The sequence below is a fragment of the Bufo gargarizans genome, chromosome 1 (genome assembly GCF_014858855.1).
Source record: "Bufo gargarizans isolate SCDJY-AF-19 chromosome 1, ASM1485885v1, whole genome shotgun sequence".
Taxonomy (NCBI): domain Eukaryota; kingdom Metazoa; phylum Chordata; class Amphibia; order Anura; family Bufonidae; genus Bufo; species Bufo gargarizans.
Window position 1 is genome coordinate 460437297 of NC_058080.1, and position 19261 is coordinate 460456557.

The 19261-nt window shown below is 42.7% G+C and overlaps 1 protein-coding gene across 1 annotated transcript in view; it reads left to right on the forward strand.

The window, feature by feature from the left end:
* Positions 1-19261, forward strand: part of LOC122927839 (transmembrane channel-like protein 1) — a 112602-nt gene that overhangs the window by 39622 nt on the left and 53719 nt on the right. Inside the window, exons 8-11 of the mRNA XM_044280113.1 lie at positions 11476-11620; positions 12303-12497; positions 16941-17120; positions 17218-17370. Coding sequence (XP_044136048.1) covers positions 11476-11620; positions 12303-12497; positions 16941-17120; positions 17218-17370 — 673 coding nt within the window. The remainder of the gene's footprint in view (positions 1-11475; positions 11621-12302; positions 12498-16940; positions 17121-17217; positions 17371-19261) is intronic.

Consider the following 19261-nt stretch of genomic DNA (forward strand, 5'->3'; position numbering starts at 1 on the left):
AGGGGGGCTTCAAATGGGACATGGTGTCAAAAAAAACTGTCCAGCAAAATCTGGCTTCCAAAAACCATACGGCGCACCTTTCACTCTACGCCCCGCTGTGTGGCCATACAGTAGTTTACGGCCACATTTGGGGTGTTTCTGTAAACAGCAGAGTCAGGGCAATAAAGATACAGTCTTGTTTGGCTGTTAACCCTTGCTTTGTTAGTGGAAAAAATGGGTTAAAATGGAAAATTAGGCAAAAAAATGAAATTCTCAAATTTCATCCCAATTTGCCAATAACTCTTGTGCAACACCTAAAGGGTTAACGAAGTTTGTAAAATCAGTTTTGAATACCTTGAGGGGTGTAGTTTCTTAGATGGGGTCACTTTATGGAGTTTCTACTCTAGGGGTGCATCAGGGGGCTTCAAATGGGACATGGTGTCAAAAAAACTGTCCAGCAAAATCTGGCTTCCAAAAACCATACGGCGCACCTTTCACTCTACGCCCCGCTGTGTGGCCGTACAGTAGTTTACGGACACATATTGGGTGTTTCTGTAAACAGCAGAGTCAGGGCAATAAAGATACAGTATTGTTTGGCTGTTAACCCTTGCTTTGTTAGTGGAAAAAATGGGTTAAAATGGAAAATTAGGCAAAAAAATGAAATTCTCAAATTTCATCCCAATTTGCCAATAACTCTTGTGCAACACCTAAAGGGTTAACGGAGTTTGTAAAATCAGTTTTGAATACCTTGAGGGGTGTAGTTTATAGAATGGGGTCATTTTTGGGCGGTTTCTATTATGTAAGCCTCGCAAAGCGACTTCAGAGCTGTAGTGGTCCCTAAAAATTGGGTTTTTGTAAATTTCTGAAAAATTTCAAGATTTGCTTCTAAACTTCTAAGCCTTGTAACATCCCCAAAAAATAAAATATCATTCCCAAAATAATTCAAACATGAAGTAGACATATGGGGAATGTTAAGTCATCACAATTTTTGGGGGTATTACTATGTATTACAGAAGTAGAGAAACTGAAACTTTGAAATTTGGTAATTTTTCCAAATTTTTGGTAAATTAGGTATTTTATTATGCAAAAAAATTAATTTTTTTGACTTTATTTTACCAGTGTCATGAAGTACAATATGTGACGAAAAAACAATCTCAGAATGGCCTGGATAAGTCAAAGTGTTTTAAAGTTATCAGCACTTAAAGTGACACTGGTCAGATTTGCAAAAAATGGCCTGGTCCTTAAGGTGAAAATGAGCCCGGTCCTTAAGGGGTTAATGGGGTTCGGGGTCAAGTTCGGGACACGAACTCGAACTTTTTGGTGAAGTTCGGCTGAACCCAGCGAACCAGAACATCCAGATGTCCTCTCAACTCTATTTATAAGGCCATGTGTGGAAAACATTCAAGACCGTTGACAATCTTCCCAAGGATGAATGTCCCAGCAAAATTCCAAGGTCAAACCATAAAACGCTCAGAGAAATTGCAAAAAATCCAAGAGCTAAATCTTAGACTCTACAGTCCTCATTTATTATGTTAAAGGGGTTGTCTCACTAGGCACAATGATAGTTATGTTCAATATAAGCCTATAATAAACAACTTACTAATATACTTCATGTTTCAAAGCTGGCTCCTCTCCTAGATAGTCCTTTAGAGCATTCAGTCAGGTGTTATGGCCACGTAATGTAGCAGCCCTGGCCGTGTCTCCTCATTAGAAAGTACAGCGCTGGCTTGTATGGTGGCCTGGATCAAGGGATCGAGCTCTCATACCTGCATATGCGCACTAGCTCCCTCCTGCCCCAGCCACCTCCTATGTACTGTGTTGAACAGCTCTCGGCAATGTCAGAAGCTTTGTAGCTGTTCAACACAAGAAAAAGCATCTCCAGGCATGGGGGGGACTAACCTATTATATGTGCAGGATCTAGGCTTTCATCAGGCTGACAGGCCTGCTTTTAACGTCGTAATATAGTTTGCCCTTTCACTCGCAGCCAGGGGAGCAAGCAGGGCACAGGCAAGCTGTGAGCGTGATAACAGCGCTGTCTATGCCATCAATCAGGTGAAGTGTTGAACTGAAAGTGCACAGCTAAAGATCCACCCTATGCTCAAATTGCAAGGTGAAACAACCCCTTTAAATGTTCATGTCAGTACGATTATAAAAAGACTCAACAAGTAAGGCTTGTTTGAAAGGGTTGCCAGGAGAAAGCCTCTTCTATCTAATAAAGAACTTGGCACAAGCCAGAAGACTTCTGGAACAATGTTCTTTGAACAGACAAGACCAAAGTGGAGACGTTTGGTCACAATGCGCCAGGGGCGGGCTGGGCCGGGGGGCAGGCAGGCAATTGCCCCCCAGGCCGCCCTAAAAAAACCGCCGCTGGGCCGCCCATCTTTATAAAAAATTATTTATATATTTTTTTCTTCAGGGCCGCACCGCCGATCACCACAGGCGGCGCGGCCCTGGATATAATTGCGGCAGCGGCGGCGGGCTGGTGCTGTGCGCTGTGGGGCAGGGGAGGGACTCAGGGAGAGGCGTGTCCCTCCCCTGTTCTTCTGATAGGCCGTAGGCACTAATGCCTGCAGCCTATCAGAGGCTGGCTCAGGCAGCGCGATGACGTCATTATCGGGCGGCACACAGCAGGGACACAGGCCAGAAGAGGCCTGCATCGCTGCTGATGGAGGTAAGTATTAGTGTTTTTTTTTTGTTTTCTTTGCAGGGGGAGCTGGCACTATGTGGGGGGGGGGGGGGGGAGCTGGCACTATGTGGGGGGGATCTGGCACTATAGGAGGGATCTGGCACTATAGGGGGGGCTGACACTATTGGGGGGGATCTGGCACTATTGGGGGGATCTGGCACTATTGGGGGGCTGGCACTATAAGAGGGCTGACACTATTGGAGGGATCTGGCACTATTGGGGGGGATCTGGCACTATTGGGGGTATCTGGCACTATTGGGGGGATCTGGCACTATTAGGGGGGGCTGGCACTATGGGGGAGCTGGCACTAGGGTGGGGCTGGCACTATGGGCGATCTGGCGCTATTGGGGGGGATCTGGCACTATTGGGGGGATCTGGCACTATTGGGGGGATCTGGCACTATTAGGGGGGGCTGGCACTATTAGGGGGGGCTGGCACTATGGGGGAGCCAGCACTATGGGGGGGCTGGCACTATGGGGGGATCTGGTGCTATTGGGGGGAATCTGGCACTATTGGGGGGGATCTGGCACTATGGGGGGGGCTTGCACTATAGGGGGCTGGCACTATGGAGGAGCTAGCACTATGGGGGGAGAGCTGGCACTATGGGCGGAGAGCTGGCACTATGGGGGGAGAGCTGGCACTATGGGGGGAGCTGGCACTATGGGGGGGCTGGCACTATGGGAGGGCTGGCACTATGAGGGGATCTGGCGCTATTGGGGGGGATCTGGCGCTATTGGGGGGATCTGGCACTATGGGGGGCTTGCACTATAGGGGGAGCTGCCACTATGGGGGGAGCTGCCACTATGGGGGGAGCTGGCACTATGGGGGGAGAACTGGCACTATGGGGGAGAGCTGGCACTATGGGGGGAGAGCTGGCACTATGGGGGGGAGCTGGCACTATGGGGGGAGCTGGCACTATGAGGGGAGCTGGCACTATTGGAGGAGCTGGCACTATGGGGGCATTCCTTACTGGCACATTATGGGGGGGCACCATGGGGGAGAGGAGCACTATGGGGGTATTTTGGGGCTCTAAAGTGGCTTTTTTTTTATTATTGGCACCTTCTGGGGGGCACTATAGGGGAGAGCAGCACTATGGGGCATCTGGTGTTACTATAGGGGCATTATTTGGGGGCACTATGGGGAAGTGGGGGCTCTAAAGGGGCCTTTTGTATTGGAACATTATGGGGGGCACTATGGCATTTGGTGGCACTAAGGGGGCATTTTTTACTGGCACATTATGGGAGGCATTATAGGGGAGAGCGGCACTATGGGGCATTATTTGGGGGCACTATAGGGGAGTGGAGCACTATTGGGGCATATGGTGGCACTAAGAAGGGGCATTTTTTTACTGGCACATTGTGGGGGAGAGGAGCACTATAGGGGCATCTGCTGGGGCACTAAGAAGGGGCATTTTTTTACTGGCATATTATGCGGTACACTATGGGGAAGGGGGAGAAGAGCACTATGAGGGCATTTACTGGGGCACTATATAGGGGTATTTTATACTGGCATACATTATGGAGACATTAGCTCAACTGTGGGCACTAAGCGGGGGTATTTCATGTACTGTCATATTATAGGGAGAATTAGTACTACTAGGGGGTATTATGGGGAGCTTTACTACTACTGGGGGGCTATGAGGAACATGATTACTAGGGCACTAAAGGGGCATTATTACTACTAAGTGTGCTCTGGCAGAGAATTATTTCTATTGGTGGGATTTTGGGGAGCACTGTTACTTTGGGGGGCACCCTGGCATAGTATCAGCTTAGCACAATTATTTTTGGGGGACATTATCTTTATACTATTAGTGTCTGGGCACAGTTATTTTTTAGAGCACTGTGTGCCAATCAATGTTTAAGGGGGCACTATCTGTGTGGTAGTAGTATTTCCAGGGGGACTGTTTCTGCAGCATAGTATTGGGGGCACAGCGGGTGCAGTATTGGGGGCACTATCTGTGTGGTAGTAGTATTTCCAGGGGGACTGTTTCTGCAGTATAGTATTGGGGTGGCAGGAAAGGGTGTTCAGAAGATGTGAAGATGATGGAAATGTGGGAAACTAATGTCTGTTTGTCAATCTCTGCAGAGACGGGAGATGGCAGAAAAATCATCATGGCGGTCTGGTCTGAATGCAGAAGATAAAGAAAGAGAACGTCTACAACAAAGGTGACATCACTGGATGTGAGAGGTATGTGGCGCTATGTAGGAGAGGAGATGCTCCGGCTCCTTCCCCTGCCATTTGCAGAAGGAGGATTCAGAGCTGGGTGAGGACGACGAAATGGGGGCAGCAGGCCACGGGCGGGTGGCAGATGGTGGGGGGAACCACAAGCCTTGAGCAGGATCTGGGGAGGGAGGAGAGTAGAGGAGCTTCCTGGCTGTAGCCTGCTGTCTATTGTATAATGTGAAGCAGGCAGTGCAGCCAGGACGGCCTCCCCTCTCCGTATAATTTGTAGAGACAGACCGCAACTATAGAATGTCAGCTGTACAGTGTTTGTTGGGAGTGGCCTATTATATGTAGGAGGGGCTTTAATAATGGGCAGGGCTAAAAATTGGCCACTTGACTGGATTTGCCCCCCAGGACTAAGGCTGCCAGCCCTCCCCTGCAATGCGCAGTGCTGAACTGAAGCAACATTGTAAAGAAGAGTGGGGCAGAATTCCTCCAGAATTATTTAGCAGTGCCTTTAGCAGTGAGACCAAAGTCATGCAGAAAATGATTACGGTACTTCAAGTTATTACTGCTATAGATGGTTGTGCACACTATTGATCCTTGGATTGGTAGTTTTTCCCACACATGGCTTTTCCAATTTGGCTTCATTTTTGTTAAATAAATAATGAAACAGTGGCATCTGTCATGTGATGTTGTTCATTTGAGGTTGTACTGTAGTTACCTAATTTTAAGACTTTCTAAGGAGTAGATTATTTTTTTAACTATGTCTTGATATGTAAGCCCATAGAATTCAAAGCGGGCATACTATGTTTTTCTCATGACTCTAACATATAAATATCACCAGGGAGATCTGGCAGGCCTCTTATTAGGCAGTATAGATAAACCAATCACCAAGTGGCAATGAGCTGACTTGGGAGTTAAGAAACATGCCAGTGGTCCTACATATTACACACCTGTTATCACGACCTATCCTGATGGAAACACAACCATTCCATTCATCTCCATTTCCACTATAACCAGGGGTATCATACCTCCGATGGCCCCCTTTTCCAGAAAATGCAGTTTTAGAAGTGTCCTGCAGGACTTCTCTCTTGCTGTAGGGAGCATACACGACCTCCTCATGCATGTGAGTATTGCCACTCTTTTTTCTTGCGCTCAGTGCCCTCCTGCTGGCCTAAATTTTACAGATTCATTCCAACATTATTCAGATTACCTTTATCCTCCCTCAGGTGACACCCTATCCTGGACCTCCAATTAACAATAGTGAGCAATCATAACCCATTCCTATTTATGAAATAAAATACCTCCCTATTAACCTTATGCCCACTTTTTTCATTCTATCAACTGATCAGGCATGGCACCGAGCAACAATCCCTCACCACATCACAATCATATCCTGGGTCAGCTCCCTAGGTAAATGAATGCCCAGCCAGGTCTTTGCCTACCAAGATGAATCATCAGTATATCGGGAAAACAGTCCAATCTAGAATAAATGAAGTACAGACAACAGTCCACCCCACAGCTAATAGGAGTGCTGGGGTCATGGAGAATCCAAAGCTAGAACAAATGTAACCAAACATACAGTTGATGTCATGCTCGTGTGTGGGAGAAAAACACCACACCGAGCATAGGAAGGAAAGGGGATCCCTTTCTTGCACATAAACCAGGCAACCAATCAATTCATCAAGCAGAGGAAAGGAATCAGACCAACTGCTATCCAGAGTCCTTGCCACATTACCATAGCCTTTTAGTGTTTGCTTACCAAAAAATGTCTAGTAACATCCTCAAACACAAAGAAGCTAAACTAAAAAGTCAAACCTACAATTCTACACTGAATAACGGTCCTGAAAACCCCATAAGAATAGAGTTGTCCTATACAGAATTTCAATAGTAACAGAGCTGCATTATTGTAGTGTATGTGCACTCAATATCTGGTGCTACACATTGGGTGCAACATATTTATTGGTTAAAAGATCAATATTCAGCAAGTTATATACGCAACAATCAATTCACAATATTAATAATAGCAATCAATTACATAAACTTCTATTAATGTATAACAATCCCTATAAATTATAAGACAATGTATACCATTCCCTAAAAAAGGTTAAAAAAATCCTGGAGATTTAGATCAAAGTTAGTATATGTAGTCCTTCAGAGTTAATTCTTAGTAGGTTAGAGTCTCATGTTATTCCATAAAATCCCTTAAAAAATTCCATGTTGTTTTATAAGGTGCAATTGATAAGGTGCAATTCATAAGGTGCACTTGTTGATATGTTACTATTGTCCGCTAATAGTTTTAAAACAAGTCATTAGATAATCTCAGTTGCGTAGCATGTCATTTGGGTTAATAATTCTGGTCAGGTTTTTTTTGGTGTGCAGTTTAGTAAATTGTACTTACTGCTTGTTGCTCCACTTTGACTGTGGTGGCGTCCCACTACAGGTCAGTTCACTCACCCCTCTTCTTATACCCAGTGGCGTATGTGTGCCTGCAGTTTTCCTCAGAACTGTTGCTGCATTGATCGGGGACCTCCTTCCGGTTTCTGTTCGGCGTCCCACGTGTTCTCTGTATCTCACGTGATCGGAGCGTCGGAGCGTCCCACGTGACCTGGACTTTATTCAATTCACTTCGTTCAGGTTCTTTGTATCTTCCAGAGGCGGTACCAACCTCCGTACATCCGATTTTTCAGCAATGTTTCTATTCGATCTTTCGCAACAGTCTGCTAACGGTTTCGATGCTGTAGGACGTCTTCTTAGTATAAGGATCTCGTCCACTCCTGCTATACGCGTTTCAAGGTTGCGTACCTCTTCCTCAGTAGCTGGTTGGGACGCTCCGACGCTCCGATCACGTGAGATACTGAGAACACGTTGGACGCCGAACAGAAACCGGAAGGAGGTCCCCGATCAATGCAGCAACAGTTCTGAGGAAAACTGCAGGCACACATACGCCACTGGGTATAAGAAGAGGGGTGAGTGAACTGACCTGTAGTGGGACGCCACCACAGTCAGACAAAGTGGAGCAACAAGCAGTAAGTACAATTTACTAAACTGCACACAAAAAAAAACCCTGACCAGAATTATTAACCCAAATGACATGCTACGCAACTGAGATTATCTAATGACTTGTTTTAAAACTATTAACGGACAATAGTAAGATATCAACAAGTGCACCTTATGAATTGCACCTTATCAATTGCACCGTATCAATTGCACCTTATAAAACAACGTGGAATTTTTTAAAGGGATTTTATGGAATAACATGAGACTCTAACCCACTAATAATTAACTCTGAAGGACTACATATACTAACTTTGATCTAAATCTCCAGGATTTTTTTTTACCTTTTTTAGGGAATGGTATACATTGTCTTATAATTTTTAGGGATTGTTATACATTAATAGATTTCTGTGTAATTGATTGCTATTATTAATATTGTGAATTGATTGTTGCATATATAACTTGGTGAATATTGATCTTTTAACCAATAAATATGTGTAGCACCAGATATTGAGTGCCCACTATACACTACAATTTTGCTTCAATTTTGCTACATCTAATTTGTGGTTGGGGTGAACCACAACTTAGTGAGAGCACCTTTCTGTGGTGACAGGAAGGGTGAGCCACTATCTATGTTATATAAAACAGAGCTGCATTAGACAGGGGCTCACAACCTACCTCCCTACAAAAACCTACCTACCCGTAGTCCTGCCAAACCCTGGTGCATGCTCTACAAATGCTGTAGCTGAATCACCATCCCACCAAGGCTAATGCAGTCTGAATGCCACTGCCCATAGGCTCTGATAACAAGAAGTGTTATCAAGTTCTGGCACCAACATTTGAAATCTTTCCCACTGAAAGTGAGACCAATTGAAAAAATTGACCCCAAAGGTGTACATAGCTTTAAAACATTAAAAATAAGTGCATGATATAGAACAGTCTGTGGAGCACAACACCAGTGCACTCAATCTAATAGAATAAATAGTGAATTAATCGAAACTTAATATGTTTTTCTAAACCCTCCAAAATGCAAAACCCTAAAATTCAGCCAGGGCGGATTTAAAAAGGGGCCCACCATCTGACTAAAGGGAACCTTACTTCCCCAATTTCTCAGAAACGACCTGTGGATGCAACCTAGTTGACTTCAAATTAAAGGGACAAAAACGGAGTGTCAGGACAAAACCCATCTGCTGAAAACTAAGCTGTCTGGAGGGTATCTGTTTAGATAAAGCAGCATGTTCTCTGCTCACATTGGGGTCTCCTCATTTTTGATCAGCATCAGAGTGTTTTGCTTCATTTCTTAATACATTTGGACAAACTATGGGACCCTTGACAATTAGAGCATTTTTGCCTGAAGCGACAATTGCCTTCAAAGTGGCAGAGGCTCCCTGCACATGGGCAGAGCCTCCAGCCCCATAGCAAAAAGGCTGTGGGGGCAGCTACGCTGCATCATAAGGTCCATCAAGAAATTGGTGTCCTTAGGGTCCCAGCTAGTGGATTTCGATTTGAATTTCAGAAAAATTTGCGCTGCGAAGCCAAATTTCCTTGCGCTTCCTGGAAACAAATAATTTTTTTCTGGAATAGCAGTAAAAACCCCCAAAGCATACTTACCTTATCCATTTGTGCGCGAAGAGGCTGTCTGGGCCATCTTTATTGCAGAAACTGCTCAAAATGCGGGGTGACGTCACTGTGCCCGGCCAGACGGCCTCTCCACAATTAAATGGATAAGATGAGTATGTTTTTTAGGCCCTGAAAGGCCTTAACGTAAATCTCAGATGCCGCGTTCAGCAATGAACGAGGCATCTGAGGGGTTCAGTGATGGGGCGGTGCAATCGCTGTTTACCGTCATTGTGCCCGCTACATACAATGGAATTCGCTTTGTGAAGAAGTAATTCGTTATGAATCGAATTTATTTGTGAAATTCGGTAATGCAGCCAAATCAAATTTTTCATCTTTAGTTCCAGCGAATTGAAGGACGCACCGCCTTCCTTTGACAAAATTGTTTGCCATAGTGAAGCCATGCTGTGCACACACAAGTCTCCCCACTTGAGTCAAGGTAGCAGAACAGAGTTGAACAATGTTGTAGTGTCTTCTTGCCAATCACACTGGCCAGTATGGTTAAAGCTTGCAGCCAATTGGAGCTTGCAGCCAATACCTCTGCTTCTCCTTATATTCGTTCTTTGTAATCACTCGGCTTGGTCCTGTCCAAATTAAACTTCTCCAAAGAAAGCAAAGAGAGCACCTTCACATTCATCCTTCCATATTTTCTCCCTTACACACTATCACTTCAACAGGAACACCCTGATTGCCCATTCCCACCCAAGCACCCATAGGGGATTCCATGGCCAGGGAGCTGCACTGGTTCGAGAACTGGCACCTCCCCTCCCCCAACAGAGAAAACACATTATTCTGCCCAACCAAACCAGACTGTAAAACAGGAGGAGGACTAACAGATCCTTAGCCTGCCCAACCCCACCCCCAACCGACAAAGGAGAAGAGACAGAGGGTGAGACAGAGAGACAATATAACCCATTAGGCTGAATCTGGGCAGCCGGACCAACTGCTACAACGGTTCCTTACGGGCATCACCTTCTGCATTGGAGCCCTCCACTGAGCTCACTGAAGCCAAAGACACAGCATTTACATGCTGCTGAGATGCAGCCCTCCTGAACATGTCAGAGTCACACCTGGCGTCACATCTAGAATGCTCACACAGTGATCTAGGAGCAGCGGTGGAATGGGATTGTAAAGTGGCCCTGGAAAAAACTAAAAGTGCCCATTTTGTAGTCAGGTCCATATTATATATTGTAGACAGGGCCAGCATTACCATATTGCAGCACATTATACCACCCCCGCTGAGCCAAATACCACAGTACACCTCAATATACTGCCCCAACAGCACAAAATACTTCCCTAAAGACTGCCACTGGTTGGCCAAAAGGAGGGCTTTAGTGGCCCCATGGGCATCAGCCCACCGAGAAGTTTCCCTGTAGAGTGTCTGGCCAATCCGCCCCTGTCTAGGAGATGCTGGAGAAAAAAATTCCCTGCAGATCATCTAATGGACACACATGCTCAGTAGCCTAAGGCTTACAACGCAATCTTGTACGTAGGCAGCATAATGTAACTCAGTCACATAACTCAGTCGGATAACAAAGTCACAAGCAGTTTCTTTTCACCAGCACTCAACATATTCTTATAGGGAATCAAACAAACACCTGGGGGCACCAGAACTAATATGTAATATCTGGACATAGGAGTATTTTTGAGCTAACAAAGAAATATAACATTTTAGGCATAAAATACAAATAGTTTTGACTGCCCCACTAAGTTTAGGAGTTGAAGACATTTCTCCCTGGCATATAGACCTGTTTATTGATCCCTATCTCCTTGTACCCCCTGCCTTGAGGCCACGTCCTTTACATTGTTGTTGCCTACAATTTTTATTAACTAATTTTGATGATTAGAAATGTATCACTGCTGAAGTGTTTTGTTCTCCTTGTCTCTATATGCGCTATTTATGCTTCATTATTTGAAAATATATGCAATTATTGTTGCTGTAGCGTGTACCAGCTATTTGTACCTCTCTTCTGTTCTTCTTTGAATAAAAGAAACAATCATTTTCCAATCCTAAATATATTTTTTTAAAGAATGGCCAAGAATGCTAATGACGATGGTGGAGGAGATGACAACAGCTTTAATTTTAGTTGGAAAATGTATACGAGCTGGGATTTTCTCATTGGAAACCCTGAAACAGCGGACAATAAATTTGCATCTATTACAACAAGTTTTAAAGTAAGAAAATAATTGCTGTTTTTGTGCTAAGTCCAATCAATCTTATATAGGCAATTTGCTTTTTTACTGTGTATATTGTATATTACAGAGATGTACCATGGTTAGCACTCCCGCTGTTAACTCAAATTTCTTAACTCATTTCATTATCTTGAGATAAAAGCCATTAAAAAGCAATTAAAGGTGTTTGCTTAGATTAGATAACCAAACAAATCTCAGAAAAAAGGAGTGCTAACCATGTGACATCTGTACTACATCTGTAGTTCTTCTATGGTCATTAGAGGTATGAAATATGTATGACTTAACTTTTCTAGAGCGTTATGTTGATAAGTAAAAGTATGAATCCTAATGCATAGGTATTATGACCAGTTAATGTATTAGAAACTGGAGATTTTATGATTTTGTCAAATACTTTTATTTTTAAAAAATCTACCTTTTTTTAGATGCGGTGTGTGTCTCCCTCTTTGTATTGTCACTGTTGTCAGTGTATACGGCTACCTCTTAACAGCTTAACAAAACTTACCTCTTCTTCTGATACAGTTATATTGTGTTTTTGCTCTTTTTTCGGATTTGTAGTGTAAAAATATCTACAATATCTTTGTCATAATTAAATTTTACTGAAAAAATTATATTTCTGTTATAAATTTAGAACAAGGATTTTACTTACAATTTAATTCTTCTACAGGAATCAATTCTAGAAGAACAAGAAAACAGGAAAGAGGAAAACATTCATTTGGTCCGATTTCTCCGGGTGCTTGCAAACTTCCTAGTTCTGTGTACACTGGCTGGAAGTGGTTATCTAATTTATTTTGTTGTGCGTAGATCCCAGCAATTTGCTTTAGAAGGTCTGGAAAAGTATGGTTGGTGGGAACGTAATGAAGTTAGTATCTTTTTGAAATGTCCTATATGAAGATTTTCCTAGTCTCAGATAGGATGCTTATCATTAGTGTTGAGCGAATCGAAGATAACAAAGTGGACTTCGATACGAATTTTAGGAAAAATTTGATTCGCCGCAAAGCCGAATTTCCTTGTGCTTCGTGTTACTTGTGAATCGATTTTCCCTAAAATGGCGCTAAAAATAAAAAAATATCATACTTATCTCATCCATTTCAGCGTGTAGAAGCCTCTGCGGCCATCTTGCTTGAAGACCCCGTGTGAAATCTCAAACATGGCAACGTATGATGTCACCATCACCAGCCGCGCAAGATTTCGTGCTGGATGGCCACGGCGGCCTCTCCAGAGGTCTTTTTTTTAAATTAGCAAAATAATTTATTATTGATCTCAGATGCCATGATCAGCGATGAACGCAGCATCTGAGGGGTCCAGTGACGGGGGCGGCGCAATCATTGTTCCCTGTCATTGCACCCGATATTTACAAAAAAATGCGCTTCGTGACAAAGTAATTCGACACAAAGCAAAATTTTTTCAAAAATTTTAGAGAACGTTGCTCATCTCTATTTATGATGAAAGAGAAACAAGGTTACTTTCCATTAGCCTCATTGAAGTGAATCCATACTCTTAGTTGGTGCAGGACTGTACTGTGATGAGAGCCAATACAACATACCACCTGCAGGAGGAGCAGCACCCTACTCCCTTAATCCTAGTGGAAGAGACAGCCCAACAACTAAGCAGATAAAAAAGCAAATCTCTTCATCTACAGACTGCAGAGAGCACAGTTAACATAATTCATGGTTATGCACATGGTGGAGTTGTGTTCACACATGTACAGAGCTGTGTATAAGGCCTTGTTCACATTGTTATAATGGTTTATATAGTAAACCATGATGACAGTGTCACATCCATCACCATTGCAAGAGGCGGACTCCACTATCTTGTGACTATTTGTCCCCAGCTAGTCTTCCTATCTAATCTGACAGAACGTTCGAGGCCTACAGATGTACAGTATTGTTCCATAGAGCTCTATTAGCGGTGTAATACGGTACTGTACAATGTGGAGATTGTGTGGTGCAGTATTGTTTTCACATGGAATAATCTTTATTCAATAAAAAAAAAAGAATGGACAAATGACCATAACAAGAAATACAAATGAATACAAAAGAGTTTAATGATCATAGAGATACAGCACAGTATGTCAGCCTTATGGTGGGCAGTGAGAGTAGTACCTGGAAAGACGATGGCACAGGTTGAATGTAAAATAGAGTGAGATAATTATTCAGAATGAAATAGTTTTTTTTATTCGTTTTTTTTGGGGAGAGGGACTTTACTTCTCTTGCATAATGCTATGGAATACATAGTATTTCAAAAGCATCATAGATTATCAGTATTATATGGTGACCCTTTAGGCCATGCCCGGCATGACCTTATAGGCATACAAATATAATATAGCTGGAGACCTTTGTTACTGACAGTGCCTATACAATCAGAGGGATGTAATAGTATGGCATAGGTCCTCTGAGGACCTCTGCCTGCATTGTACTATTACGTTGGGGGTTAAAGGGAACCTATCACCAAGTTCTACCGAGCTGTAGCACATGTAAACAGCTTTCCAAATTTATGTCTATTTGTCCCGATACACCTCATACCTTATCAAATGAAGATATAAATGTCAGATTGTAATTATCTCGGAGGTGTCAGCTGGGAACCATTTTTTCTTTATTGACTTGGATGATGTGTTCTATGTCATGCACAGGTGTCTCCAAATCTAATGAGATGGGGATCTTCACATACGCAGAATGATAATAAATCCTCTCCACACATCAGGATATTCACAATGTGCATGTGTTGATCCACTGTACTATAGTGCAAGCGTCAGATTTGGAGAGGCCTGTGGATGTTGTAGAAGCAAAGGTGGGCTCGATTAGTGCTAATTTAGCTGGAGACTTTGGCACTCTGTATAGACTTTGGCACTCTGTATGGGGCGGTGAATAACACTGTTTTGGGTTTTGGCATAGCAAGCCAAGATAGAAAGGGATCCTGCAACACATCCATGTCCTACTATAGTTATCTGTCCGAAATGCGTTGGAATAACCATGTACTTTCTTGGATATTAGTGTTTTTAATATGACCAAATAAAGATTGGAAGTTTTTAAAACATGTTGCCAGATTCCTTTTACCTTGTTTTACTATGTATATGCTCAGCAAATACAGTTGCAAGAAAAAGTATGTGAACCCTTTGGAATGATATGGATTTCTGCACAAATTGGTAATAAAATGTAATCTGATCTTCATCTAGGTCACAATAATAGACAATCACAGTCTGCTTAAACAAATAACACACATAGAATTACATGTTACCATGTTTATATTGAACACACCATGTAAACATTCACAGTGCGGTGGAAAAAGTATGTGAACCCTAAACTAATTACATCTCCAAGAGCTAATTGGAGTGAAGTGTCAGCCAACTGGAGTCCAATCAATGAGATGAGATTGGAGATGTTGGTTACAGCTGCCCTACTTTTCACAAGAAGCATTGCCTGATGTGAATGATGTCTCGCACAAAAGAGCTCTCAGGAGACCTACGATTAATAATTGTTGACTTGCATAAAGCTGGAAAGGGTTATAAAAGTATCTCCAAAAGCCTTGCTGTCCAGTCCATGGTAAGACAAATTGTCTATAAATGGAGAAAGTTCAGCACTGCTGCTACTCTCGCTAGGAGTGGCCGTCCTGTAATGATGACTGCAAGAGCACAGCGCAGACTGCTCAATGAGGTGAAGAAGAATCCTAAAGTGTCAGCTAAAGACTTACAAAAGTCTCTGGCATAGGCTAACATCCCTGTTAGCGAATCTACGATGCGTAAAACAATAAACAAGAATGGATTTCATGGGAGGATACCACAGAGGAAGCCACTGCTGTCCACAAAAAACATTGCTGCACATTTACAGTTGCACAAGAGCACTTGGATGTTCCACAGCAGTACTGGCACAATATTCTGTGGACAGATGAAACCAAAGTTGAGTTGTTTGGAAGAAACACACAACACTATGTGTGAAGAAAAAGAGGCACAGCACACCAACATCAAAACTTCATCCCAACTGTGAAGTATGGTGGTAGGGGGCATCATGGTTTGGGGCTGCTTTGCTGCATCAGGGCCTGGACGAATTGCTATTATCAAAGGAAAAATGAATTCCTAAGTTTATCAGGACATTGTAAGGCCATCTGTCCATCAGAAGATGGGTCTTGCAACAGGACAACGACCCAAAGCATAGAAGTAAATCAACAACAGAATGGCCTAAACAGAAGAAAATACGCCTTCTGGAATGGCCCAGTCAGAGTCCTGACCTCAACCCGATTGAGATGCTGTGGCATGACTTTAAGAAAGCGATTCACACCAGACATCCCAAGAATATTGCTGAACTGAAACAGTTCTGTAAAGAGGAATGGTCAAGAATTAATCCTGACCGTTGTAAACGTCTGATCTGCAACTAGAGGAAATGTTTGGTTGAAGTTATTGCTGCCAAAAGAGGTACAACCAGTGTCGGACTGGGGTACCTAGGGCCCACCAGTAAAAAAAAATTTGGAGTCCCACCGTACGGATACATTCGAATATAATAAATAATTTAACAAGTTTTTATATGAACATAGGCTGGTTGAGATGCTGTACATTGAATATATGTAAGTAGTGCAGTAAATATAATGTGTTATGTGCCACTTGTGCAAGGGGTGGGAGACTAGGGGCCCACCTTGCTCAGGGGCCCACCGGGGGATTCCCCTGTACCCCTGTGGGCCAGTCCGAGCCTGGGTACAACCAGTTATTAAATCCAAGGGTTTACATACTTTTTCCATCCGCACTGCTAATGTTTACATGGTGTGTTCAATAAAACAATGGTAACATTTAATTCTTTGTGTGTTACTAGTTTAAGCAGACTGTGATTGTCTATTGTTGTGACTTAGATGAAGGTCAGATCACATTTTATGACCAATTTGTGCAGAAATCCATATCATTCCAAAGGGTTCACATACTTTTTCTTGCAACTGTAGTTCAGGGCTAAGAACGGTGTCAGTCAACTGTGTGCCGTCCATGAAAAAAAGGGTCCATGTGTCTTCCGCATCCCCTGGACCAGCCACAGCTCATCTAACCCAAATTTACAGCATCATAATGATTTCTGATACTGTCAGTTTCTGTCTGACTGCAGATCTGCTGCACTGTACTTTTATCCTCATCATACAGTACAGTGAAATACAGTAGACCTGTGGACAGGTAGGAACTAATAGCATCATTTTGAGAACCATGAGGAATTGATGCAGAAAGTAGATTAGATCATTTTGCAAAGAATAACCTTATAGGTATATATGCATGTTATATATAAGCTTATAAGCTGATCACGACAGTAAGCAGTATTTGTGCTCCTTCTTTCGGCAGGTGAACACTGTGATGTCTCTGTTAGGAATGTTTTGTCCAACAATGTTCGATGTTGTCAGTGGATTGGAAAACTACCACCCTCGTATAGCTCTAAGATGGCAACTCGGCCGCATATTTGCCCTATTTCTGGGAAACCTCTACACATTCCTCATTGCTCTTATGGATGAAATCAACCTTAAAGTATTAATCATAATATTTCATAGAATACTATACTGTATTACATTGCTCTCTACATAGCTTATCAAAACCTTTTTTTTTTGTTTTGTGACTTTTCTAGCGCCAAGAAGAAAAAATTGTGCAACATAATATGACAATGTGGTATGCCAATCTTTTCAATGGATCCTCTTCAGAAAATTCAACTGGTGTTCCTTTTCAAGTTGACCCATCAGATGTTCCCAGAGGACCATGCTGGGAGACAATGGTGGGCCAGGTTAGTGAATTTCAAAAGAGTTCAATGTGCTTAGCTTGTTCACTTAGACACACCAATTATCGGGCAGGTCATTCGGGAATGACCATTCCTGCAAATTGTTGCTCCCGACAATCTGCCAGTCTGAATGTGCCGCCGATCACCCAATGAACGAGTGAAACGTTTGTTCATCGAGTTATGCAGTCGCTCGTACAGGCACCAATCGATCATGGCTTCTGGGCAGCAGATCGAAATCCAGACATGAAGTCCTTGCAGTGTGTCTTATGCATCTTTGACTCCCTCTGCATGCTTAACCCCCTCTTGAAACAGCTATTTTCTGTGGTTTGCTCTATTTTTTACTCCCTGCATTCCAGGAGTCATAACTATTTTATTTTTCAGTTCACATAGCCATATCTTACCTGTTTTTTTTGCGGGACAAGTTGTACTTCCTAATGGCACCTTTTATTATTGCATACAGGGCAGTGGAAACTGGAAAAATAGGGTGGAATTGAAAAAAAATAAAAACAAAGCAGCCATTGTTTTATGGATGTTGTTTTTTTACACCATTCCCTATGCAGTAAAAATGACATGTTAACTGCGGGTCAGTAAGATTTACTGCTCTGATGAAATGAAAAGTTGTGAAAGTTAAGTTCTGATTGGTTGCTATAGGAAACAATAGCAATCTTTCTTTTAGATTTCTCTTTAGATTTAGACTTTTCAGTTTTGATAAATGAGGCCCATAGTGTTGAATTTACATTACATTCTTGCTTCAATAGTACTTTTTAACAAACAACTATTTTGTACTTATAGTTTGTTCATATGAGTAGATATACCTTAAAGAGGTTCTCCTGGCTTTTAATATTGATGACCTATCCTCAGGATAGGTCATCAATATCAAATCGGCGGAGGTCTAACACCCGACACCCCGCCGATCAGATGAATTGAAGGGAAGGCACGTGCAGTGCTCCCTTCTCTCTTCCTGCTCGCTGCTGCCATGACAAGCAAGAAGAGAGACGGGAGATGGCACGCGCGCACTGGTCACCTTCCCTTCATACAGCTGAAATGATATTAATGGCCTATCCTGAGGATAGGTCATCAATATTAAAAGCCCAGAAAACCTTTCTCCCCTTTCCTATACTATATGACATTTTTCAACTGTTTTATTGATGTGTGTATATTCAGAATGGTGGTGGTTTATTTATTTGCTATAATTACGGGCTCTGAGCTTGTGAGAAATGCATAATCAGACACTGAAAGGACTTCATGTTTGGAATTTTATTCAAGATAGAATAAAGCTGACAATTTATTGCTGATTTAAGTGCTGGATCGAATTTAGTTTTCCTGAATTTTAAAGGAGAACTTTAGGCTAGTGCAGCCACTACTAGGAGGAGCTCACTGCAAAGAGAATTAATGCAGTTATTATTGAGTTCTTGTTAAGGGCAGTCACACGTTTATACTTGTTGCCCATATTCATCAAGTTATTTTGAATTTTCCGCCATACAGAAGACAATGATGACGGAAAACGTTCCTCCTCAGGGATACTGTAAGTATCCAAACCAGAGAATGTGCCAAATTGCAGATGAAACCCATATGCCGCAAAAAACAATCTACGATTGTTTATGGCAAACTCTGCTAAAGACTAAAACGAGGACCACTCCTCCTGGTTCTCAGAGACAAAACATCTTAAGTAATTCTCCAGACTCTGATTAGTGCGCTCCTTCTGTCCATTTGTCTGAGGATGAAAAGCAGAAGAAAAAGACAGTTATACCCCCAGCCGAGTACAGAACGCCTTCCAGAATCTGGACACAAACTGAGTCCCAAGATCCGAGACCACGTCAGAGGGAATGCCATAAAGTTTCACAATGTTGTCAACAAACACTTGCGCAAGTGTTTTAGCATTAGGTAGGCCAGGCAA